General features: G+C 41.2%; 1 protein-coding gene across 1 annotated transcript; it reads left to right on the top strand.

Annotated features, from left to right (window-relative positions):
- The first annotated feature begins 24 nt into the window (after window positions 1–24).
- Window positions 25–25,516, top strand: LOC133623580 (uncharacterized). Its single transcript, XM_061986799.2, has 5 exons — window positions 25–201; window positions 5,253–7,683; window positions 12,020–12,139; window positions 15,805–15,879; window positions 25,000–25,516. Exons 2-5 carry the CDS (start codon window positions 5,262–5,264, stop codon window positions 25,125–25,127), a joined length of 2,745 nt encoding a protein of 914 aa, XP_061842783.2. The 5' UTR covers window positions 25–201; window positions 5,253–5,261; the 3' UTR covers window positions 25,128–25,516.
- The last annotated feature ends 436 nt before the right edge of the window (window positions 25,517–25,952 follow it).

Here is a 25,952-nt window from a genome sequence, read left to right as displayed (position 1 = left end):
TTTTTAAAACAGCGTATTGAACACGAAATTAATTAATACACCAATTAATTCATTATTGAATTAATTGGTGATAATGACGTCACGAGTAGTTGCGACATACTTGCTCTTTCAAGCGCGTTTGGCGCCACACCACGAATGCTAGCGATGCATGCTAACTCCTAGCTCCTCCCCCCCCCTCGACGAGCTGACTGCTTTAAAAAGGTGAGTTAAGGGAGTAATACTGGGAATATGAACATAAATAAATGCACTATGGTATGGCATGAACACAGTAGTTGGTCTTTAATAGAAAGGGTAAAAGAAAACACATTTTTGGGGTGTAATAATATGCTACAAGTGAACTGGAAATCTCATGTCAAAAATACACAACATAAAGTAGCAAGAAACACGTCAATAAGGAATATAGCAAACCATGTTCTAGACCAAAAATCACTTCATATTCTTTACTGCGCGCTAGTGTTACATATCTGAGTTATTGTGTAGAAATATGGTGAAACAACGACAAATGTCCGCTTCATTCACTAACTGTTACAAAAAAGATCAATTAGAATAATAGATAATGTTGGACTTAAAGTTAAAGTACCCATGTGTGGCGAAATTATTCTCTGCATTTGACCCATCACCCTTGGTCACCCCCTGGGAGGTGAGGGGAGCAGTGAGCAGCAACGGTGGCCGCGCCCGGGAATCATTTTTGGTGATTTAACCCCCAATTCCAACCCCTTGATGCTGAGTGTCAAGCAGGGAGGTAATGGCTCCCATTTGTATAGTCTTTGATACGACTCATACAAAACCCTTTTATTTATTCAATCACAATTATTGAAATTCAACGATTTGGTGCATTTGTAAACAGCTAAAATGATGTACAAAGCAAACTGTAACCCGCTACCCAAGAATGTACAACAATTCTTCTCAACAAAATAGGAGAAATGTAACCTTAAAGTATGCTCGTACAACACTTAAACCTTTAGCATATCTGTATGTGGAATTAAATTATGGAATGGATTAACCAAAGAAATCGAATAAAACACCAATATGATTTAGTTTAAGAGACGGTTCAAACTACAAGTGTTCACAAAGTACACAGCACAAGTATTATGATGAACATCTTGAACTTTTTTTTTTATTGAGACAAAGATTATTGATGTATTTAATATTTGTTTGCTTACTATGGTATATTATTGATTTATGATTTATTTGTTCACTGTTTTGGAGGAAATTGGATAAAATTGCTGGACCAGTCCCAGCGTGTGTGCGTCCCGCCGCTCGTCATGTCAAATATACGTAAAACCCCCCCCCAAAAAACAGCGTTTTGAACACGAAATTAATGAATACGCCACAAATACACTTCGAGGCACCCCCCAAAGGGCCCTCTTGATAAAGACGTCACAAGTAGTTTTGACATACTTGCTCTTCACGCGCGTTTTAAAGCTGACTGCTGTAAAACGGTGAGTTAAGGGAGTAATACTGGGTATAAGAACGTAAATGAATGCATTATGGTATGGCATAAACACAGAAGTTGGTCTTTAATAGGAAAGGTAAAAGAAAACACATTTTTGGGGTGTAATAATAGATGATAAAAAATGAACTGGACATCTCATGTCAAAAATAAACATAAAGTAGCAAGAAACACGTCAATAAGGATTATAGCAAACCATGTTCTAGACCAAAAATCACTTCATATTCTTTACTGCGCGCTAGTGTTACATATCTGAGTTATTGTGTAGAAATATGGTGAAACAACGACAAATGTCCGCTTCCTTCACTAACTGTGTTACAAAAAAGATCAATTAGAATAATAGATAATGTTGGACTTAAAGTTAAAGTACCCATGTGTGGCGAAATTATTCTCTGCATTTGACCCATCACCCTTGGTCACCCCCTGGGAGGTGAGGGGAGCAGTGAGCAGCAGCGGTGGCCGCGCCCGGGAATCATTTTTGGTGATTTAACCCCCAATTCCAACCCCTTGATGCTGAGTGTCAAGCAGGGAGGTAATGGCTCCCATTTGTATAGTCTTTGATACGACTCATACAAAACCCTTTTATTTATTAAATCACAATTATTGAAATTCAACGATTTGGTGCATTTGTAAACAGCTAAAATGATGTACAAAGCAAACTGTAACCCGCTACCCAAGAATGTACAACAATTCTCAACAAAATAGGAGAAATATAACCTTAAAGTATGCTCGTACAACACTTAAACCTTTAGCATATCGGTATGTGGAATTAAATTATGGAATGGATTAACCAAAGAAATCGAATAAAGCACCAATATGATTCAGTTTAAGAGACGGTTCAAACTACAAGCGTTCACAAAGTACACAGAACAAGTATTATGATGAACATCTTGAACCTTTTTTTTTTTTTATTGAGACAAAGATTATTGATGTATTTAATATTCGTTTGCTTACTATGGTATATTATTGATTTATGATGTATTTGTTCACTGTTATGGAGGAAATTGGATAAAATTGCTGGAACAGTCCCAGCGTGTGCGCATGCCGCCGCTCGTCATGTCAAATATACGTAAAAAAAAAAACCCCAAAAATGCGTATTGAACACGAAATGAATGGATACGCCACAAATACACCGCGATTCACCCCCCAAAGGGCCCTCTTGATAAAGACGTCACAAGTAGTTTCGACATACTTGCTCTTCACGCGCGTTTTAAAGCTGACTGCTTTAAAAAGGTGAGTTAAGGGAGTAATACTGAGAATGAATGCACTATGGTATGGCATGATCACGGAAGTTGGTCTTAAATAGAAAGGGTAAAAGAAAACACATTTTCGGGACGTAATAATAGATGATAAAAAATGAACTGGAAATCTCATGTCAAAAATACACAACATAAAGTAGCAAGAAACACGTCAATAATGAATATAGCAAACCATGTTCTAGACCAAAAATCACTTCATATTCTTTACTGCGCACTAGTGTTACCATATCTGAGTTATTGTGTAGAAATATGGGGAAACAACGACAAATGTGCGCTTCGTTCACTAACTGTTACAAAAAAGATCAATTAGAATAATACATAATGTTGGACATAGAGTTAAAGTTTAAGTACCCGTGATTGTCACAAGTGTTGGGATGAACGCGTTACAAAGTAACGCGTTACTGTAACGCCGTTAGTTTCGGCGGTAACTAGTAATCTAACGCATTATTTTTTATATTCAGTAACTCAGTTACTGTTACTACATGATGCGTTGCTACATAAAAAATAACGTAAAATAACGCAGTATCGGCTAGAAACAGAAGATCTGAGTGTGTTTTATTGCAGCGCTGCAGTGTCGTCCTTCTGATTCTTCTTGTGTCACAAGAGGCGCGCTCTGTGTGTGTCTGGGTGTGGGTGTGGGAAGGGGAGCGGAGGGGTGGTGGTGCGCAATACAACGTAAACCGTTGGCCAACCAAAAAGTAACCACAGAACCCTACACGGTATAGTGTTCTGTGGTTACTTTTTGGTTGGCCAAGCGGACGTGACGACAGGCTGTCCTCACTCAGGTCCGCACAGACCTGGAGGGGGCGTGCCTTAAGTCTGGCTGGAAATTGGGAGAATGGTTTTCCCAGGGGAGAGGCACTGAAATCCGGGAGGGTTGGCAAGTACGAGATATTCTCACTACTTTTCTTTTGTCGAGCACAAAGAAAAGAACATTTTAGTTAAATGTAAGTTGTGTCTTGGATCAAAGATCCTGTCTACTGCCCAAAACAGCAATTCAAATCTGTCTGGTTAGGCTTTGTGTATGTCACGTGTGCCTTCCTTAGGTGAAGCCAGGTTTACAGCTATGTCGTTATTATGCTGTTTGTTACTCATGTATGTTATGTTGCAGCTATTTAAAATAGTTTTGTCAATTTGTTCTGGCCTGAAATAAATTGGCCCTTTGAAACATATCTTTGTCTTTGTGTGTTGTATGTAGACCACATTGCTGAGCAGAGTTCAGTGATGCAAATGCATGTCAAGTTGATCAACACATTGTATTATTCTCCAGTGCAATAACAGTACTGAAATGAATGCTAAAAGGGCATTAATGGGAGCTTTAAAAAAAAAAAAAAAAAAAGTAGAAGTAGAAGTAGAAGTAGTAATTAAATAGTTACTTTTCACAGTAACGCATTACTTTTTGGTGTAAGTAACTGAGTTACTTTTTAAATAAAGTAGCTAGTAACTGTAACTAGTTACTGGTTTTCAGTAACTAACTCAACACTGATTGTCACACACACACTAGGTGTGGCAAAATTATTGTCTGCATTTGACCCATCACCCTTGATCACCCCCTGGGAGGTGAGGGGAGCAGTGAGCAGCAGCAGTGGCCGTGCACCGGGAGTCATTTTTGGTGATTTAACCCCCAATTCCAACCCTTGATGCTGAGTGCCAAGCAGGGAGGTAATGGGTCCCATTTTTGTAGTCTTTGGTATGACTCGGCCGGGGTTTTAACTCACGACCTACCAATTTCAGGGCGGACACTAACCACACCAAAAGGCCACTGAGCAGGTGACCTTGCCTTATTGCAATCAAAGTAGAATTTTGGCATTAAATAAGATAGTCTGTCTGAAAAAAAACAGTATTATCAGACATGTCTCAAAGGACGATTCCAGTAATAGAAGTCTCATTTTCCTGTGATAAATATTGAGAACGTTATGGATTTTTTAAAACCGGTGAAAAAGCACTAATTTCTGGGCAACTTCTTCAATACAAAGTCAATGGGCCTCAAGATTTTAAGTGTGACCTTTCATACATACACATATATCCAGACATGTTGTATCAGATGGTGTTCTTACCGCTTCATTAAAAGAGGAACTGCACTTTTTGTTTTAAATGTTCCCTATCTTTCACAATACTTATGAGAGACAAGTGACAAAAGTTTGGGGCTTTTTTGCACTCTAACGTGTAAAATCGTCTGGTTCATGGTAGCTAGCAATGCATCTAATGAGAGCAACCAATTCTACCTCTAAATCACTTTAAAAATGCATACAAAAACCGTCAACAATACTTCGGTTACGTTTCGTAACCTGTATAATAACCAAGCTGTAGTGACATTGAGGAACTGTTTTTCTAGCGTAATAATACATCGGTGTGCTACAGTATTAGCCTTCAGCTAGCTACGGCGAGAGAAACTAGCTTCTCGGTCACCAATATAATGGTAGTGAAAACACTGTAGGTAATATATAAAAATAGGTTAGGTTGTGTATACAGTATGTATATTTTAGCTGGATTGACATTTTTAAGATGCAGTTTTCATATTTAGCCTGATTGTGTTTCAGGTTTGACCAATGGAGAAAGTTAAGCAGGATGCCACTTTACAAACTGACAGTGAAAGTTTGCCACTTGCCCCCAAAAGACCAAGGACAGACTGTACGTGGCAGTCTCTGTTGACATCACAAATCTTTGATTCCCCATCATTGATCTCACCTGGAAATGCAAGTCTAGTATTCACAGAACAAAATGGACATGCTAAGGCTGGAAAATCATGTGAACAAGCTCAATACACTGAAGTAAATGGCAGCCCCGCTGCTGAAGTCACAACAACCCACACATCATCGCCCAACGAGAACCACTTCCTTCATAGCCAACGATATGATTCGCAAGTCCAGCTTTTATCAGGGCCTCAGACATTCGAAGACTGCACCAGTGAGATGTCCAGTCGTATTGAGTGGCAACGAAACGAGAAATCACTTGAAGACAAACCTCCTGGTGATTGCAGCGTGCCTTCTAAAAATGGAATTTCAATTGACAAGGAGGTCGAATGTCAGTCTGATTTCTCTCGTGACGACAGTGTTGCCAGTTTAAGTACACAAAGGGAAAATAATCACTTGGAGGACAAGCACAATTTTGCTGATATTGTTCAAATGGAAGAAAAAGAGAATGAGAAGAGAGACAAATGTCAATTATTTGACCTTAGACCTGATGAGGACATCCCTGTAATCTTGGTAGAAGACAAAAGCAAAGTGAAGATTTACGGTGGCCCTGCTGTGTGCGACAGGGAAACGAATAACGACAATGGGAGGAGTGCTATCTCTTCTTCCGTTGAATGTACTGAGGGATCACTTATCTCTTACGACAGTGCATCAGCCAAAAATATTGCCACCCAGACAGGTAGCACTGATGACATTGGGTGGGCAAAAGGAGAGCTTGGTGAGCTGACAGCCGAAGCACAGGGCAAAATAGTTGATCACACACCGGAGAATCACATGTCTGCGAGGCTCTGCCGAGAGTGTGCTGAAGGAGATAATGATGCACATCCTCTCAGTGTAATTGATCCTGTAGTCTCGGGAGAAACTGTCAGGGAGGCTGAAGGGAATCACTTCAATTCAGGGAGCAGCGCAAGTGAAGTATTACCTCCATCAGTAAAAGTCTGCGAGCTGGAAATACCTCTTGCTCTCATATCTGACGGCAGACCATTAGACACGGCAGTGCAGTTGTCTAACCAGAGTGTACCACTGCAGCAGAAAGACGAAAAAGAGAACTTGAGTCAATCATACACCCAAACTCAGTCATACTGCGTTGGCTCCAGTGAGACACATAACACAACAAGCTGTGACGGCAGCTGTCCTTCGGCATCGAGTCCACAAAGGCCTAGAAAACCTTTTCCAGCTGGGGACAGAATAGAAGAAAGCCGTGGAAGTATGGGACATCATGCACACGAGCAGTCCAGCTGTTTGCCTGTCAGCTGCGACAACCCGAAGGCTCAGTACATTGAGCATCCCTGGTCTGGAACTGGCACGACAGACGAGCCAGTCTATATTCAAGAGATGGCAGGTCTTGCTAATGAATGTGGAGTGTATGCATATGAAATTAATTCAGAGGAAACAATGCTGCAACACAATAGACCAGACAATGACGTCATGACTGAGCAACCACCCGTGGAGGGCTTGACAGAGGCGACCAGGCGAATCGATGAAGATTCGCATTGTTTTTTCACTGAATACCACCAAACAGATGAGACGCTGGAGGACAAAGATGAGCTTTTGGCCGCATGCTTTCCTTCAATCAACGATGCAGTCGTACCAGGCCCACATGAATTAAGCCCGAAATTCTGCTCACAAAGCGAAGACATCGCCGCGGTTCTCAAAAATAAGGACACATTGTCACCAGTGCCATCTGCCTTCTGCCTCTACAATGCCATGCCAGGGGGCTTTGACAACTTCCACAAGCTCCAACTGTCACCAGATGATGATGAGGATGATAATGTTGGCCAAGATCACACCAGCATGGCCATGAATCTAATCAAATCCCCCCAAATGAACCCCTCCGTGTCAGAATCAGAGGGTGATGAGCAGAAGGAGATGCCAAAAGAGACTGAGATGGACCAGATCCATGAGAAGGGTGGCATATTTGAGTGTCACACTGACGACTCGGCCAGTGGAAGTTTTGACAGTGCTACCAACTGTACTGAACTTGTCTCAGAGCAGGAACTCATTCCTTCAGAATGTCACCCAAATGAGCCTGCCACTGATTCCTCTGGGAGCAACAAACCGCGCTCGATCCAGTACCCAGAATTTGACATGAAAAAAGAATATGACTTGGTCTTGAAGGAGCTGAATCTATATTTCCTTATTAGTAGAAGTGATTCTGTATGCGTCAATGAAGCGCCAACACTTGATGAGTGCAGTGATGTGATGTGCTGCCGAGCTTCTCAGGGTAAAGGTCACATCAGCAGCGCAGAACCGGCGCTCCACTGCGACCCAGCTTCAGGTAACTACATTTCACATCCTGTATTCTCAGTGGAAGAGAACTTTTGATGCAGTTACTCTAAAACAGTGGTTCTTAACCTTGTTGGAGGTACCGAACCCCACCAGTTTCATATGCGCATTCACCGAACCCTTCTTCAGTGAGAAAAAATAAAAATAAATATATATATATATATATACATATATATACTGTATATTTATATTTGTCAAATTCAAGACAAAGTTATATGTTTTTTTACTGGTGCACAAAATGAACCCTACATGAACATCACCTTGTTCAAAGAACAAAACAAACACAGTGCATAAACTCACAACAAATTACACACCTGCAAATTAGTGTGACTTCTGCTCTTGCCGTATCCATAATACGCTAATAAGTTTTTATTTACACGATGAGTCGGGTGTGTCTTGACCTCCGCGGTGGAGGCTCCACCGAACTCACTGAACCCCTTGGGTTCGATCGAACCCAGGTTAAGAACCACTGCTCTAAAATCATTGTAGTTAATATTTCCTTGATATAATCCAGTTAACTAGCTTCACATTTTTGTTTGAATTAGATTTTTGTATAAGCCCAAGAAACACTTTTGCAAAAAGCATTCACTTAAAGGGGTCTATCATTCACATACTTATGAGCGACAAGAACAAATATATGTTTTTCTTTGTTATGCTTTCTAACTTGTAAATAAACACTAGCAAAATTTAGCCAACAATGGAGTCAATTGAAGTTGCTCTATTCCGCCCACAAAGTGCTCTAAAACAGGGGTGCCCAACCACCGGACGCATTTGCTACCGGGCCGCAGAGAAACATTAAATAATTTATTAAGGACTGCAAACGACTTAACTTTCTGTCCCACTAGACCCACCAATAAGCTTGTTTATAGATGTACAATAAACCTCCTCACAGGAAGTTGCAATTTGTTATATTTGTTATAACTTTGTGACATGATACAATGCACATTGATGAACATATACAATACAAATGTGATAGATTGTAGCCAAAGGCTGATTTCCATCAGCAGGTTGATGGTAACCTGCTGGGGATCTCATTGCAAAGAAACAACCCCATGGCTCCAACTAATTCAGCGTTATAGTGAGTTGTATTTTTCATGCACTTATTTTTGCTGTATTTGTTTGGCACAAGTGGAAAGCCGGTCTCTGAAAATAATGCCTACATTAAACTGGTCCGTGGTGCAAAAAAGGTTAGGGATCTTTGCTCTAAAACATCCAAAAAGTATATAAGTAAAGGAGTAACATTCATAACAATATGTAATATTTATGTACCGTATTTTTCAGACCATAGGGTGCACCGGATTAAAAGGCGCACTGCCGATGAAGGGGTCTATTCAGGTTTGTTTTTTTTCATACAAAAGGCGCACCGGATTTTAAGGCGAATTAAAGGGGTCATATTATGATTTTCTTTCTAAAATTAAAACACTATATTGTGGTCTACATAACATGTGATAGTGATTCTTTGGTGAAAATGTTGTATAGATTATGTTATACAGACCATTTTCAAGTATCTTTCTGACCGTCTCTTCAGGATGCGCCGTTTTGTGGGCGGTCTTATTTACGTGGCTCACCTTCGACAGCGTCTTCTCCCCGTCATCTTTGTTGTAGCCGTGTAGCGTGCAAGGACAGGGGTCGAAGAAGTGTCAAAACATGGAGCAGACTTTACTTAAATCAATAACGAACCAGTGTCTCCTCATCCGTGGCTCAATAATGCAACAACGCCGGAAATGTGTCCCGTGAAAAACCATTCGACTGGAACCCTCTGATAACTAAAGTTCCGTGGGTGAATTATCTAAACCCACTACAGTTTTTAGCGCTTTGATAGCTAGTCTACTCAATATATTAGAAATGGCAACAGCGGAAGATGAATGCCACATCACAAGAATGTAGAGAAAAAGAAGAAACTTATTGACTACGGACTACAATGGCAAACGCGTGCAAATTTTCAGTACTTATGCAGATCCCAAATATAGATCAGCAGGTACCAGAGGGTAAGAAAAGTTGGTTTTGCTAAATATTGCGAAACAAAACGCCAGATAATGTCTGCTAATAGGGGCCATTTTGCGGTCCTTGTACACATACCATAATTATACTTGTTTGTTTAAAGCGCAGACAATCCATCAAGCGGTGCGGCTTCATAGCTTACCGAAGTCGTACTAAAAACATTTTGACAGATTTTTGATGACTGTGTGTAATGTTCTATATTCTCAATTGAACATTTAAAGTTTTAGTGTAGTTTACTGGCGTAGCTCTTGTGTGACTGCCATCTACTGGTCACACTTATCATTACACCATGTACCAAATATAATAGCTTCAAGGTCGGTAAGCACAACCAGAATAATGCCGTACATAAGGCGCACCGGGTTATAAGGCGCTCTGTTAATTTTTGAGAAAATTTAAGGATTTTGGGTGCGCCTTATAGTCCAAAAATTACAGTATTTTGATAATTTTAAGCATACGGCAGCATATTACTTTCACAGACCTATTTGCTATTTCCCTCAACAACAAACACTAAGCATCATGTAGCAATATTGTTAAGTGCTGAACAAGAAATACAAATTATGAACGTAATAAAACAATCATTTACTGTACAATCTCTGCTCTCACTGGGATAAAAACTGATGGGATGTTCACATCTTCCCGTTTACAAGAAGGGTTAAAAAGTTCCACAAACAAGTGTTTTTTCGTGTCTTTCTCCGAGTATAGGTTGTACCGGTATGTCAAAGTTGACCAACTTGTGGGTTTAAGTCTACAACCTTCTACTATCCAGGTGAGAGGTAGGATTTATAGTCTAGAATTAACTTTCACCAAGTCAGAGGCGATGCAGCAGCTCAATATGACAATATAGCAGCATAAGCTAGTTAGCTATCTGTGATCATGGCACTGCTAAAAAATATAAAAAATTGTTTGTCTGCAAGAGCGATTTAACAATATCGCTATTACCTGGTTAATATTCAGAGTCACGAGATGTAAATGGAGTATTATTGTCGCTTTTTGGATGTTTTCTAGAGGGATTAATGGGCATTGCATTGTTAGTACTTGCTGTATTGTATGACTTTGAAAGCCTAAAAAAAGAAAAACATACTTGTTCTTGTCTTACATAAGGATTGTGAATAATAGCAAAAAAATAAATACAAATAAAAGTAAAGTTCCTTTTTAAGTGAAATAATAAGTTGCCTCAACTGAATAGTGTACTCTCAGTGTATGTTTAGTGTTCTTCTTCTTCTGACAAAATCAAAACATTTTATCTAACTGGCCACCAGATTTGCCAGATGGGAAATGACAAATGATCGTACTAGAAATTAAACATATTTGAATTTAAAAAAAAAATGGCATAAACTAATGTAGCTCAGGACCATCTACTACAGTAAAACATTTCTACACACCGTGTATACAGTAATGTAGTTCGTAATGCAGTTTTACATTTAAATTAAGCAACCTAAGAACTTACAGAAAAAAGCTGTTTCAATTGGTTTCAGTTTCTTTACTGATATTGATAGCATAGTTTAACAGTAAGTAGTCAAAGAGAATTATGTAGTTAGCAGGGTTAGAACTCAAACAGGTCCATTACTCTTTTAACAGGGCTAAAGAGGGTTAACCTGACTCTCGCCAGACCATTGTAGTTCGCTGAGCTCCACACAAGGATCTGGTCTCGAAGGCAATGCAAACTCCTTCCAGATAGCAAAAAATAATGAACCAATCAGGATCGCCGGGCGCGATTTCATAGATGTGACGTAGCGCCGAAGTGGTTGATTGGAACAACGTCGTGTGCTGACATTGATTCTGTGATTGAAACTGTTTTGACGAATCTATCGAATATTAATTCTTTAAAAAATAAACAGAGAACGGTTTTGAAGGCATTTATTGGTAGCAAGAATGTTTTGGCTCTTCTTCCAACCGAGTTTGGATTTCCCAGCGTCGCTCTCATCAGCGTCACGGGTTGATTTCGATGTGAGTGGTTGAAGTAGCATGCCATTCATGCCATTTTTTTTTTTACAAGGCTCCGCCTTCTGAAATACATCTCCTATTGAGAACTCCCAGATCTTTGTGTGGAGCTCAGAAAACTCCAAGGATCTGGCGAGAGTCAGGTTAAAAGAGGGTACCAATTAAAAGTTGGCAAAGTTAATATTTCCACTACAGCACTAGTGGAACGAAGATAATAGCTCCACCCATCTCTACATCATCCTTCATGAATCAGGAATTCATCCACTAACAAACAGATGGCCTTGGCTGAGATCTGGCCTCCTCTGAGTGACATTCTGGTTATTACATGATCCTCATGATTGCTTAAGCAACAAATCTAATTGTGTGTATTTCTGTCTTTCCCATAGACCCTGATGAGGACCGCACTGTGCAAATAAGTGTAACAGATCCAGAGTCATGTCGTATCTACAGTCATGGTGATGAACAGGAAGTGCCCAATGGCCGCCACCTTCCCCAAGAGGCATCAGGTGAAAGATTGAAAACACAGCATTTTTCTTTAGGAGGAGATTTGGGAGAATGATTAATTCTATTACAGTTGGTTTTTTTTGAATCGGTACTTTTGAAACTTTGGCCATGCTTAAAAAAACGGCAAACATACAAATTATTAAGATTAGATTAGTTTTAACAAGGATTTGATTCGAATCCTAATTTGATATTGCCAAAATGATTTAGGGACGATATTAGTATATTTGCATCGATGTGATCCGAAATAATTCAGTGAGTTTAAATAATTCAGTAATGTTTTAGCAAAAGAAAAAAAACAACCAGTGTGAGTGTGAAATAAATAGTGGATATTGGACATTGCAGGATAAGTTTAATATATTCCTGTTATTTCTTGGACTTGCAAGGGAATCATGTATAAATGAATTATGTGTCGCCAGGATCTGCTTTTTATCGATACTTATCAGATTTAATTTTTTATTATCTATAGCAGGGGTGTCAAAAGTGTGGACCGGAGGCCATTTTCGGCCCGCAGCTAATGTTTTAAAGGTCCACGGCACATTCTAAAAATACTATTAAAATCAACAAAAACATAACAAAAGTGGAATAAAAAAAGCTTACAGGTGAAATGTAATTTAGAAAAAGTTGCAATGTTGCAAAGCTGTTTTTTTTCTTTAAAACTGTCATTGCTCAAAACATAATATTGAATCAAAATCAATGTTTTTATGAATTATTGAACTATCCAAGGCTCCGATTACGTCACATCAAATATTCCACTCTGAAAAATCTTTTTTGTGGAAGATTTTGCGTATTTTGTGTGTTTACCATAAAAAAAAGTTTTCTTTCACAAAAATGGCAAACAAACAAACAAAAAACAACACAAAAAAACAAAAACAACAACTTAGAATTCACGTAGAGATCTGAAGTTGATGTAGACTAGAGATGTAATTGTTAAATAATGCATGTATGCCCTGGCACACAGTTATCATTTCATGACCGAAGCAAAAAACTTTTTACACTTTTATACTGAAATAAATACACCTACTACTTATTAAATAAAAATATAGAATATTAAATAAAAATAAAGAAAAAACTACCAGCAGCGGTAAAGTTTAGATCCCTGAAGGAAAGAAGAAAGTTAATGAATGTTTATAACTGAATACATTTACGTATTCATAAAAAATTTCTTTTGTATTCTTTTTTAATGAATTAAGTAACAATTATGACAACCTTTTTCCAAAACACAATATAGAATATGAGATATAACAGGATAATGCATACATTCATCATTTGTTTTTAAAACGGTTACAAAAAGTGGGACCCCATTTTTATGACTTGATGGGGTCCCATTTTGAAAATTTGTAGCGCCAACACTGGTACATACTACATATTGTTATGAAGGTGTCTGTTACTACATTATACATATACTTGCAGTGTGTATATTGTACATATTACATATTGTTATGAAGATGTCTGTTACTACATTATATATATACTTGCAGTGTGTATATTGTACATATTACATATTGTTATGAAGGTGTCTGTTACTACATTATACATATACTTGCAGTGTGTATATTGTACATATTACATATTGTTATGAAGATGTCTGTTACTACATTATACATATACTTGCAGTGTGTATATTGTACATATTACATATTGTTATGAAGGTGTCTGTTACTACATTATACATATACTTGCAGTGTGTATATTGTACATATTACATATTGTTATGAAGGTGTCTGTTACTACATTATACATATACTTGCAGTGTGTATATTGTACATATTACATATTGTTATGAAGATGTCTGTTACTACATTATACATATACTTGCAGTGTGTATATTGTACATATTACATATTGTTATGAAGGTGTCTGTTACTACATTATATATATACTTGCAGTGTGTATATTGTACAGATTTATTGTTATCAATCAATCAATCTTTATTTATATAGCCCTAAATCACAAGTGTCTCAAAGGGCTGCACAAGCCACAACGACATCCTCGGTACAAAGCCCACATACGGGCATGGAAAACTCACCCCAGTGGGACGTCGATGTGAATGACTATGAGAAACCTTGGAGAGGACCGCATATGTGGGTAACCCCCCCCCTCTAGGGGAGACCGAAAGCAATGGATGTCGAGTGGGTCTGACATAATATTGTGAGAGTCCAGTCCATAGTGGATCCAACATAATAGTAAGAGTCCAGTCCATAGTGGGGCCAGCAGGACACCATCCCGAGCGGAGACGGGTCAGCAGCGTAGAGATGTTCCCAGCCGATGCACAGGCGAGCGGTCCACCCCGGGTCCCGACTCTGGACAGCCAGCACTTCATCCATGGCCACCGGACCTGTGCCCCCCCCCCCCCCTCAAGGAAAAGGGGAGCAGAGGAGAAAAGAAAAGAAACGGCAGATCAACTGGTCTAACAGGGGGGCTATTTAAAGGCTAGAGTATACAAATGAGTTTTAAGATGGGACTTAAATGCTTCTACTGAGGTAGCATCTCTAATTGTTACCGGGAGGGCATTCCATAGTACTGGAGCCCGAATAGAAAACGCTGAAGGTGTCTGTTACTACATTATACATATACTTGCAGTGTGTATATTGTACATATTACATATTGTTATGAAGGTGTCTGTTACTACATTATACAGTATATATACTTGCAGTGTGTATATAAAACTTTGATGGAGGGTTTTGAAGTTGTTTCAGAGGCTTTGAAGGCTACAACGGTTAGTCCCTTTAGCCACATCTTCCAAGCGTTTTTTATCATCTTTAAAATCCTAAAAAAATAAAATAAAAACGTGTGTTCTTGTCCCATATAATGCTTGTGAACGATAGCAAAATTACGAAAACCTGCTACTACTCAAATTTTAACAAACAGCTTACGCAAGCAGAGAAAAGTCACAACATAAACAGATCTTTCAGCTGTAGTACGATTGCAAAAGCCACAATACAACAACATAAAGCCATGGCATAACAACATGAAGCCAAAACACAACAATACAAAGAAAATTGTTGTGTTGTGTGGCTTTATGATATTGTCTTGTCACGTGTTAAATCATGAAATGCAACCTTACCCGAGCAAAAAAGATGCATATTTATCCAGGCGAGTCTTGGTACCGGATGTCCTTGACCCAGCCACACAAGCAAGTTGTAGACCTCCATGCTTTTCCAAGTTTTCATCTGTTTTGTCATGTACAATGATGTCTGGAGCAAAAAAGTTTGATATGTGTGAGAATGCGAACGATGTATATCACTGGACAAATATTTTTTAAATAAAGTGTAGGGCTCTATTCCATTACATAGTTTTTTGCTCCTATCTGCCTCTTGCAGGAAGATTTAAGCCCCTTTTGTTTTTAGATGGTTTGCTTGCTGTGCAACAGCAAAAGTCACGGGATAGAATACAAGCAATAGTAACTATCAATTTAGCGCCAAATATCCACTCATATCGACTTGGGTCTAGTTGCAACCATTTACGTCGGCACCGGTGCCATTATGGTATTGACTTTCAGTACGCATCTCTAATTCCAAGATTCATCCCTGCTCCTGAGTTACCTGCAGGAGAACGATAACAGTGTCATGAATGCACTGACATTGTGTGAGGATAAACAGAGCAACAAATAAAAGAGGATTAGCCGCTGGTCCCTGGCTGTGTCTCACTGACAATTTGTCCCTTCCAGATCCCTGGCAGACAGAGCTGAAAAGGACAGCGGGCTCCTTTATGTGTCTCCCTCTCTTGCAGCCGCAGCACCACAGTGAGTCAGTGATGGAGATTTTAATTCAAAGGGATATTGTCATTAGAATGAATGATTTTTCTTTAAGAGTTATCTTCCTTCTGTATTAATGTGCCTTTTAAAACAGGTTCGTCCAGTCATTTTACTAATTACCGTCCCATTTTCTAACATTTTTACCTGTGTAACGTGAGACTAGGTCAGGGATGTCCAAACTACAGCTTTAATTTGGATCCGTGAGACGTCAAAAGTTTAAAAATGAATTTGGCCTGCGCGGTCTCAACAGCTTTATTTTAAATAGCTGACAACCTAAATTGCTTCAAATTTACTGCCATGTTGTGGGCAATGTAAGTAAATCAGGTCATTTAATTTTACTCTAAAGTGTGCATAGCACAATATTTATCTATATCAGGGGTGTCAAACTCAAATACAGAGTGGGCCAAAATTTAAAACTGAACAAAGCCGCGGGCCAAGGTTGAACAAATGAACCTTTTAATAGGGACCCAAACAAGTTTTGCATTGAATATTGAACAAGCAAGGCTTATATAACTTTATAGTGCCATGCAAAATCGAGTTTCAAATAATAATATTAATAATTAAAAAATATCAATGGCATATCAAATACAATTTAAATAAAAATTGAATGCCTCTTTTCTATTTGTAGCCTATTGAGGTAAATAACATTAACTTTTTCCACAGGCTAATAAATTTGAAAATAAAGTAACAATGAATAAACCAACCAATCAGGACTTTAAACTGCTCAGTTTGCAACACACTGATCTAATCTGATGTGCCCAAGCCAGATACCTGCCATCTTTTCTTGGATGCTAGTTCATTAATGTCAGGGCTCAGGCTTTGAGCTGAGGCAACCTTCATTATCGAACGAAGGTGTTCATCAGTCATTATCCCGTAGTCCATCTGGACCACAGTCATTCATTCACGTCACGTCCGCTTTTCATCCATTCTAACAACGCGCCGGCCCAGTCACAAGATATGTGCGGCTGCTGTACGCACACACACGTGAATGCAATGCATACTTGATCAAAAGCGATACAGGTTACACTGAGGGTGGCCGAATTAACACTGTTAGAAATATACGCCACACTGTGAATCCACACCAAACAAGAATGACAAACACATTTCGGGAGAACATCCGCACCGTAACACAACATAAACACAACAGAACAAATACCCAGAACCCTTTGCAGCACTAACTCTTCCGGGACGCTACAAAATACACCCTTGCTACCACCAAACCCCCCGCCCCCATACACACACCTTGTAGCATCCCGGAAGAGTCAGTGCTGCAAAGGGTTCTGGGTATTTGTTCTGTTGTGTTTATGTTGTGTTACGGTGTGGATGTTCTCCCAAAATGTGTTTGTCATTCTTGTTTGGTGTGGGTTCACAGTGTGGCGTATATTTCTAACAGTGTTAAAGTTGTTTTTTACGGGCACCCTCAGTGTAACCTGTATCGCTGTTGATAAAGTATGCGTTGCATTCACTTGTGTGTGCGTGCAGCAGCCGCACATATTATGTGATTATGCCAGCACTTGTTGGACTGGATGAAAAGCAGACTTGATAGTTTTCGGGAGGGGCACTAAAAGTTGTGAGTCTCCCGGGAGGGTTGGCAAGTATGAGAATTAGCGGTGAATGCGGTGTTACCGCGGCACCGCCGCTGTATATAATCGGCAGGCCAGCTCTAGTGTTGATTTGATATTGTCAGAGTTAGTAGGACGCGAACCCCAAGATGCAGAGAAGGCGGAAGGCGTTATACGGGAAAACATGATTTAATGTTCGAAATAAAGTAAAAACACAAACTAGGAACAGGCAAAATGGAAACAGGAACCAGAAAACAGAAAAACTGGAAATAGCAAACGACTAACAGGATCTGGCTAACAGGAAAACAAGAAGCTAGGAGAAACCAACCGTAAATAGCTATAAGGAACAGCTTACCGCTATGATGACAGCGACAAGGACAGGTAGACACTACAATGACAATCAGGTAGTGATGACAATGATCCAGCACTGACTGGAGGAGAAGGCTGGTTTAAATAGCAGCTGGCTGATTGACACCAGGTGTGGCCAGGTGCCAATCAGCCACAGCTGAGGGGACACAGCACTCAGGGAGACAAGTAGGAAATAAAGACAAAATAAAAAAGTGCTGGACAGAAAACTAAGACAAACGCAGAGAAAAAACTAAAACACAGTCAAACTGCTAGGGACAAGCCTGACAGTAGCCCCCCTTCCTATAACTGATACCAGACGTTCTAGAACCCCCCCCCGCCCCAAAAAAGTCCAAAGTCACGGGAGGGTGGAGGGAGGACAAGGAGGTGGGCCACCAGGCTAAGTGTCCCCGCAACCAGCGGGGAAGAGTTAGGTGGCGACGGCGAGTTGAACGCCGCCGCAATTGGCGAGGCGGCTCGTCCGCCGGTGTGGGAGAACCCACCGGAGACGATGGTGGTGGCGCCCTCTGCTGGCCCACCGGAGACGATGGTGGTGGCGCCCTCTGCTGGCCCACCGGAGACGATGGTGGTGGCGCCCTCTGCTGGCCCACCGGGGAGGATGGTGGTGGCGCCCTCTGCTGGCCCACCGGGGAGGATGGTGGTGGCGCCCTCTGCTGGCCCACCGGGGAGGATGGTGGTGGCGCCCTCTGCTGGCCCACCGGGGAGGATGGTGGTGGCGCCCTCTGCTGGCCCACCGGGGAGGATGGTGGTGGCGCCCTCTGCTGGCCCACCGGAGTGCATGGTGGCGGCGTCTGTTGGCCCACCGGAGAGGAGGATGGTGGCGCCCTCTGCTGCTGGCCCACCGGAGAAGAGGATGGTGGCGCCCTCTGCTGCTGGCCCACCGGAGAAGAGGATGGTGGCGCCCTCTGCTGCTGGCCCACCGGAGAAGAGGATGGTGGCGCCCTCTGCTGCTGGCCCACCGGAGAGGAGGATGGTGGCGCCCTCTGCTGCTGGCCCACCGGAGAGGAGGATGGTGGCGCCCTCTGCTGCTGGCCCACCGGAGAGGAGGATGGTGGCGCCGTCTGCTGCTGGCCCACCGGAGAGGAGGATGGTGGCGCCGTCTGCTGCTGGCCCACCGGAGAGGAGGATGGTGGCGCCGTCTGCTGCTGGCCCACCGGAGAGGAGGATGGTGGCGCCGTCTGCTGCTGGCCCACCGGAGAGGAGGATGGTGGTGCCGTAGGTTGTAGACCCACCGGACTGCATGGTGGCGTCTGCCGGCCCACCGGACTGCATGGTGGCGTCTGCCGGCCCACCGGACTGCATGGTGGCGTCTGCCGGCCCACCGGACTGCATGGTGGCGTCTGCCGGCCCACCGGACTGCATGGTGGCGTCTGCCGGCCCACCGGACTGCATGGTGGCGTCTGCCGGCCCACCGGACTGCATGGTGGCGTCTGCCGGCCCACCGGAGAGGAGGGCGGCGTCTGTTGCAGACCCACTGGGGTGAGGAGTAGCTGTGCCTCCCCAGCTGCACAGCTACTCATAGCCCCCCCCTCAAGGGACGGATCCAAGACGTCCCACGAGAAACCAACACAGGACAGGGATGGGTGGGAGGGATCACAAAAAGAGGCAAAGCTTTTTTTTGATTCGGCCATCAACGATAAAGCTTTGTTAAGTCTCTCCGCCAAGGAAATCTCCGCGAGGTTCGTACTAGGCTGGATCATTATGTCAGAGTTAGTAGGACGCAAACCCCAAGATGCAGAGAAGGCGGAAGGCGTTATACGGGAAAACATGATTTAATGTTCGAAATAAAGTAAAAACAAACTAGGAACAGGCAAAATGGAAACAGGAACCAGAAAACAGAAAAACTGGAAATAGCAAACGGCTAACAGGATCTGGCTAACAGGAAAACAAGAAGCTAGGAGAAACCAACCGTAAATAGCTATAAGGAACAGCTTACCGCTATGACGACAGCGACAAGGACAGGTAGACACTACAATGACAATCAGGTAGTGATGACAATGATCCAGCACTGACTGGAGGAGAAGGCTGGTTTAAATAGCAGCTGGCTGATTGACACCAGGTGTGGCCAGGTGCCAATCAGCCACAGCTGAGGGGACACAGCACTCAGGGAGACAAGTAGGAAATAAAGACAAAATAAAAGTGCTGGACAGAAAACTAAGACAAACGCAGAGAAAAAACTAAAACACAGTCAAACTGTCAGGGACAAGCCTGACAGATATCGCCTCAAGGGCCAAGTGAAATTACACGGCGGGCCAAATTTGGCCCGCGGGTCAGAGTTTGACACCCATGGTCTATATGATCCAATCCAAACAATCTTTCCGACTAATTGCGCAAACTGCGACCAACACACGAAGGTTAGACACATGGTCACACATAACACAACCTGCTCTCTGAACTTTGTGGACACTATAAAAAAAATGTCCAAGCGCTATAAACAATTAAAATTACAACAATTTAAAGCCACTACAATGCATGGTATGAAAAATGCAAAACACTGTTTCTCTCTCACACTTATCCACGTTTGTCACATTCTAGCTTCTTGATATTTCTGATTTATAACAAGACTTTAAGGATGCCATCACGGAAGTAAACAAGGTAGAAGTCGAAATTTCACATACTCAATTATATTAATCATTAATTATATATCCATTATATTAATATAATATTTATGTACATGTGCACATACATTAATATATATATTTAGTTTTTTTTTAAATTTTTTTTGTTGTTTTTAGCCCAGTGCGGTACCTAATGGTACACTCCTGGACTGGGTACATTCGACATTAATTTCACTTACTTGTGTTGCGTTTGGAACGCATGGCTGCGATGGTTTTGTTCTCTCGAATGCAAAAGGACAAGCAGGAGCAGCGTGCAGATAGGAGTGTGTGTAATTCTTTAAGGCAGGACAAAAAAATACAAGTACTCAGACGCCAAAGCCAAAAATCACTAAGGGTGAACAGCGAGAAAGTCTAGAATACGGAAAAACGCTTTAGCGTGAGGAAAACAGGACAAATCGCAAGTGTCGCCAAGAGCGAGCATTGACTCAGCAACTTGTGCTGAGTGACTGAAAACTATAAATGGGAGTGATTAGCCAAAACAGCTGGTGGGAACACTAATTACTAAACACAGGCAGGTGTGGGGAATTAGTGTCCATGGAAAACACAAGTAAACGAAAGGAAAGAGAATACAGCAAGGAAACAGACTAAAACATAAGAGAAAAGCTACTAAACATAAATCAAGCCATGACCCGGGTAACGGATCATGACAGTAAACACGCAACTGGCGAGGCGGTCGCCCACGGAATGGCCGACGAGAAGGCAGATGCGAGTGGCCACGGCGCACCAGCAGCTGCAATCATCGATCCCCAGTTCCTGGGCTTAGCTGCTGATAGCGCGGAGGGCGTCCATTAAATGGCCGACGAGGGAGCCGCATGCGGGCGCCTGATGCTGGAGGTTGTGGGGGATAATAACCGACGATGGGCACACTGGGACGACCTGCCGGAGACGAAGATGGGACGTGGGAAGGCCCGCTGGAGGCAAAGGCAGCTGGGCTGTCGGCGTGTCCAAAGCTGGAGCAACAGGCGGCTGGGCTGTCGGCATGTCCAGAGGTCCAAAGCCCTGGATGAAGTGTCTTGCCCAAGGATACAACGGACATGACTAGGATGACGGAAGCTGGGGATCGAATCAAGAACCTTCAGGTTGCTGGCACGGCCGCTCTCCCAACCGAGCCACACCGTCCGCCGTGGTGTTTGTATTTGGTTTGGCTTTTGCAATTGTGCTATAGCTTATAATTGTTGTGTTGTGGCCTCAAGTATCGCGTAGCTTCATATTAAAATTAGAGTAGTAGCAGGTCAAACCACTGCCTATTTAACCTGAAGAGATTTGGTTGCACTTAATTTTATATTAATTTATTTTGTATTTGCATTATTTCTGTGTCAAAAAGCACCAAGTAGCAGGTAAAACTACTACTAATTCAACCTGAAGAGATTAACTTTATTTTTGATCTAAATATTGTATTATTTTATGTTGAAAACAAAAGCACAGTTAGCAGGTAAAAATATATGGTTAAAATGTTGGTTAATGTATTTTAATAAAAAAAATTGCTTGAATATTGAAAATAAGAGCAGAGCAATTTCCTCTTAATTCAACCTTTAAATGTTGGTTGCACTTTATTCAAATACGATTTGAATACGTGGGCAAATAATTGTTGTTGACTTGCTTGTTTGTATCCATAATTCATTTATACATAATTCCCTTACAAGAAATAACAGAAACAAAGTTTACCTGTGGTGTCCACTATCCACTATTTATTTCACACCTGCAATGCTTGATTTTATTTTTTTTGCTAAAAAGTTACTGAATTGTTTCGGATCATTCCAAAAATTATATTTTCCCTGAATCGTATCGGCAACTCTAAAAATTTTAATCGAATTGTTGTTCGAACAAATTGTTACACCCCTACAAAATATCCATGTCCGTCCACACACCAAACCACGTGTAAGGCTACAGTATGTTTTTTAGTCAAATCCCATCTTTTTAGTAGTCGTTCACATTACCAAATAAAATGCGGTTTAGTTCAGTTTCAGTTTATTTATTTATATAGCACACTTAAAAACAACCCCAGTTGGCCAAAGTGCTATAAGAAAAGAGGCATATAGTGTCACATTTACATTGTAACACGGAAGAATGAATAAACTACACTAGTAAAATATACCTTAAAAGAAGTGCAGAATATATCACCTAAAATACTAAAATGTAATAAATAAATAAAAAAGGATAAAAAAAGAAATAAAAACAACCAAGATATCCTCTCTAACTGGATTTGAACGCCAGGGACTACAAATATGTTTGAAGCCTATATTTAAATTGGCTCAGAAACTGGGAGGCCCTAATAGATAATGGAGGGTTGTTCCACAGCGTGGGCCCTGCCACTTAGAAGGCTCTATCTCAGTGGTTCTTAACCTGGGTTCGATCGAACCCCAGGGGTTCGGTGGAGCCTCCGCCGCTGAAGTCAAGACACACCCAACTCATCGTGTAAATAAAAACTTCTCCCTATCGGCATATTATGGATACCCCCAAACAATTTTCCCTCTAATTTTCCATGTGATGTGCAGGTGTGTAATTTGTTGTGAGTTCATGCACTATTTGTGTTGTTCTTTGAACAAAGTGATGTTCATGCACGGTTCATTTTGTGCACCAGTAAAAAAACATAACTGTCTTGAATTTGAAAAAAAGACATTTTATTTTTCACTAAAGTGTCACGAGTGGGGTGCATGGTGATGCGGGGTTTTGTTCTCCCAGGAAGCAAAGGACGAAACCGGACAGGACTTACAGGTGACGACATGATTTGATAGAAAGATAACACAAAACTGGTACAAAACAGAAAACAAACCAACAGGATGAGGTGCCGAACGCACTGGAAGCTAAGGCTAACACTTAGCACAGACTATGAAAATTAGCAGGGGCTAGGAGACAAGAACAAACTTACGTGGCAGTCGCGTGGCACAAATAAAGAAACCAGGCTGACTGACTGGAAAAGGCAGGCTTAAATAATGTCAGTGATTACAACAGGTGCGCGTCAGAAACACAAGCGGCAGGTGGAATTAATATGTAACTATGGTAACCAACTCAAAGGTGCACAGACAGGAACAAAATGAGTCCAAGACTAACAGAAAAAATACGTGACCCGAAAACCCAAACAGAAATATGATCAGGGCAGCGGATCATAACTTAAAGAAGGGTTCGGTGAAGGCGCATATGAAACTGGTGGGGTTCGGTACCTCCAACAAGGTTAAGAACCACTGCTCTATCTCCTCTGGTTTTAGCCTAGTTTTTGGGACAGCCAGGAGGAGCTGGTCTGAAGACCTCAGGGTCCTGCTGGGACAATAAGGCTGCAGCAGCTCAATAAGATAGGGTGGGGCTTATTTGTGTAATCATTTAAAAACAATAAGTAAATAAAATGAACTCTAAAAGTAACTGCGGTTTCTAATGTGAATGCAATCTGACACGCATGCGGACATGACGTCGCACGCACTGCAGTGTTTACGGAAGTAGACTTGGCTTCCACGGTCTCAGTACCGGCGCATTTGTGGCAATTTCAAGGATTTTGTGCAATCAAAGTCAACATTTTCGGAACCGAATAATAACGCGTAGAAGATTAAGAAGGAATAGGACACATATTTTGACTCTCTAATGGGATATCTGAATATTTAGCTTCCATGTCTGCTTGAAAAGCGTATCTGTGGGCAAGCAGTCGGAGACAGGAGTGGTGGAACGTTCACGTGAGTTTCTCAAACATTTGATTTTCACCTGTTTTCTGCTGTGTTGTCAACTATTTATTTTGTAACCGTCTATTTTGGCAAACATCTATCACTCTTATCGCTTTTTGATGAAGTTCTGGTCGGAAAAATGCAACCTGAGCGCGGGAGCGTTCACATTGAGGTGTCATGTCTGTGTGATCATGTTTTGTTTTAGTCATGTTCGGTTTTGTTTTTGGACTTTTTGTGCACTTTTGTTTGTTTTGTCACCATAGCAACCATTAGTTTTCACCTGTCACGTCACGCACCCGTGTCACGTTTTGAGTCAGGCACCTGTTTTCACTAATCATGTCTGTAGTATTTAAGTTCATTGTTTTCAGTTTGTCTTTCTGGCGACATCCCGCATTTATGCTCTGCACATTCCTGACACTTGATTTCATGTCCATCGTTCATGCTGCTCCTTTAGTCCATGCCAAGTAAGTTTTTGTTTATTAATGCCACAGTTAGTGTTTTTTGTTGTTTCATAGTTTCTGCCTCTGTGCAAGTATTTGTTTTCATAGCCAAGTTGTTTTACCTCCGCTGTGAGCGCCTTTTGTTTATACCTTTTTGTATTTTTTTTAGTTAGAATTAAATGTATTCACCTTTACGCCATGTCTGGTCCAAATCACTTGCACCTCGGGAGAACAAACCACGCCATAGTCTAAGTCGTGACATGAGGACGCATCGCATATATGTTCGAATTATTTCCACATACGAAAGAGGTCTGGGTCGAATATGAAAATTTGGAAATTGCACTGTTCACACGGACATGAAAAAATCTGATACAGGTCGCATGTGTGCAAAAAAATCGGAACTGACCTGCAGCGTGAACATGGCCTAAATGTTGTAGGACCAATGGGTACTTTATTGTGTTTTTGTCTGCAGCACTGCCGTGGCAGGCCAAGAAACTGGAGCCTCTGAGGACATGCGCACGACCAATCCGTCTGGGACTATCCAAGCGAGCCAAACCCAAAACCCTGCACCGTCTCCACCCTTACAAATGTACCAAATGAAGTTGTCGAGTGTTCACGGTACTGTTTGTGAGTCACAGTCCATCGTTTATTGGACAGTTGTGAGTGTCGTCTGGTAAGTAAAATCTTCTCTATTTGCAACTTACACCCATGAAACGTTTTAAAAGCAAAAGCTTGTTTTAACTTCCCAATATTTAAATTTTTTACGACCCATTTTGAACCGTTAATATGACTTTAAAAGAGTTTGTAAATCAATATTTATATACAACATTTATGGTTTAAAGAATTCCAAAACTTACATCACATTGCTCATTATGCTTTTTTCCGTAGGCGTTTTGATACAATATGCAACTTGTTCAATGTTTGCGTAGGAGTACTTAGTCAGGCTACGTGCAATGTTTTCTGGCATTCTGTTTTGCTTTTCATTAAAAGCCTTCCACAACATAGCCTCCAGGAATTCTATTGGTGCTTGGCTGGAATTGAGCCTCGGTTTCACAGAACTGGATATGTTTATGAAATGAGCACGATACCAGCATGCACTGCATGAGTATGAAAAGTCAAACAGGAAAACAATGATTGCAAAAAGCCTGACAGTATAAGCTTCATGTCTTATTTGCTTCTAATGCAAGCTAATGTGTGTGTACCTGTGCATCACAGCACTCATCAGTGATATATAAGAATAAGCAACATTTTATGAATAACAACTTTACTTTAAAGCAGGGCTGTCCAAACTTTTTGACGTGGGGGCCGCATTGGGCTAAAACAATTTATTTTATATATATATATATATATATATATATATATATATATATATATATATATATATATATATATATATATATATATATATATATATATATATATATA

This window comes from Nerophis lumbriciformis, linkage group LG26 (assembly GCF_033978685.3).
Source record: "Nerophis lumbriciformis linkage group LG26, RoL_Nlum_v2.1, whole genome shotgun sequence".
In the NCBI taxonomy this organism is placed as follows: Eukaryota; Metazoa; Chordata; class Actinopteri; order Syngnathiformes; family Syngnathidae; genus Nerophis; species Nerophis lumbriciformis.
The sequence above is the reverse complement of the archived record's forward strand: the minus strand, read 5'-3'. Positions and strand labels throughout refer to the sequence as shown.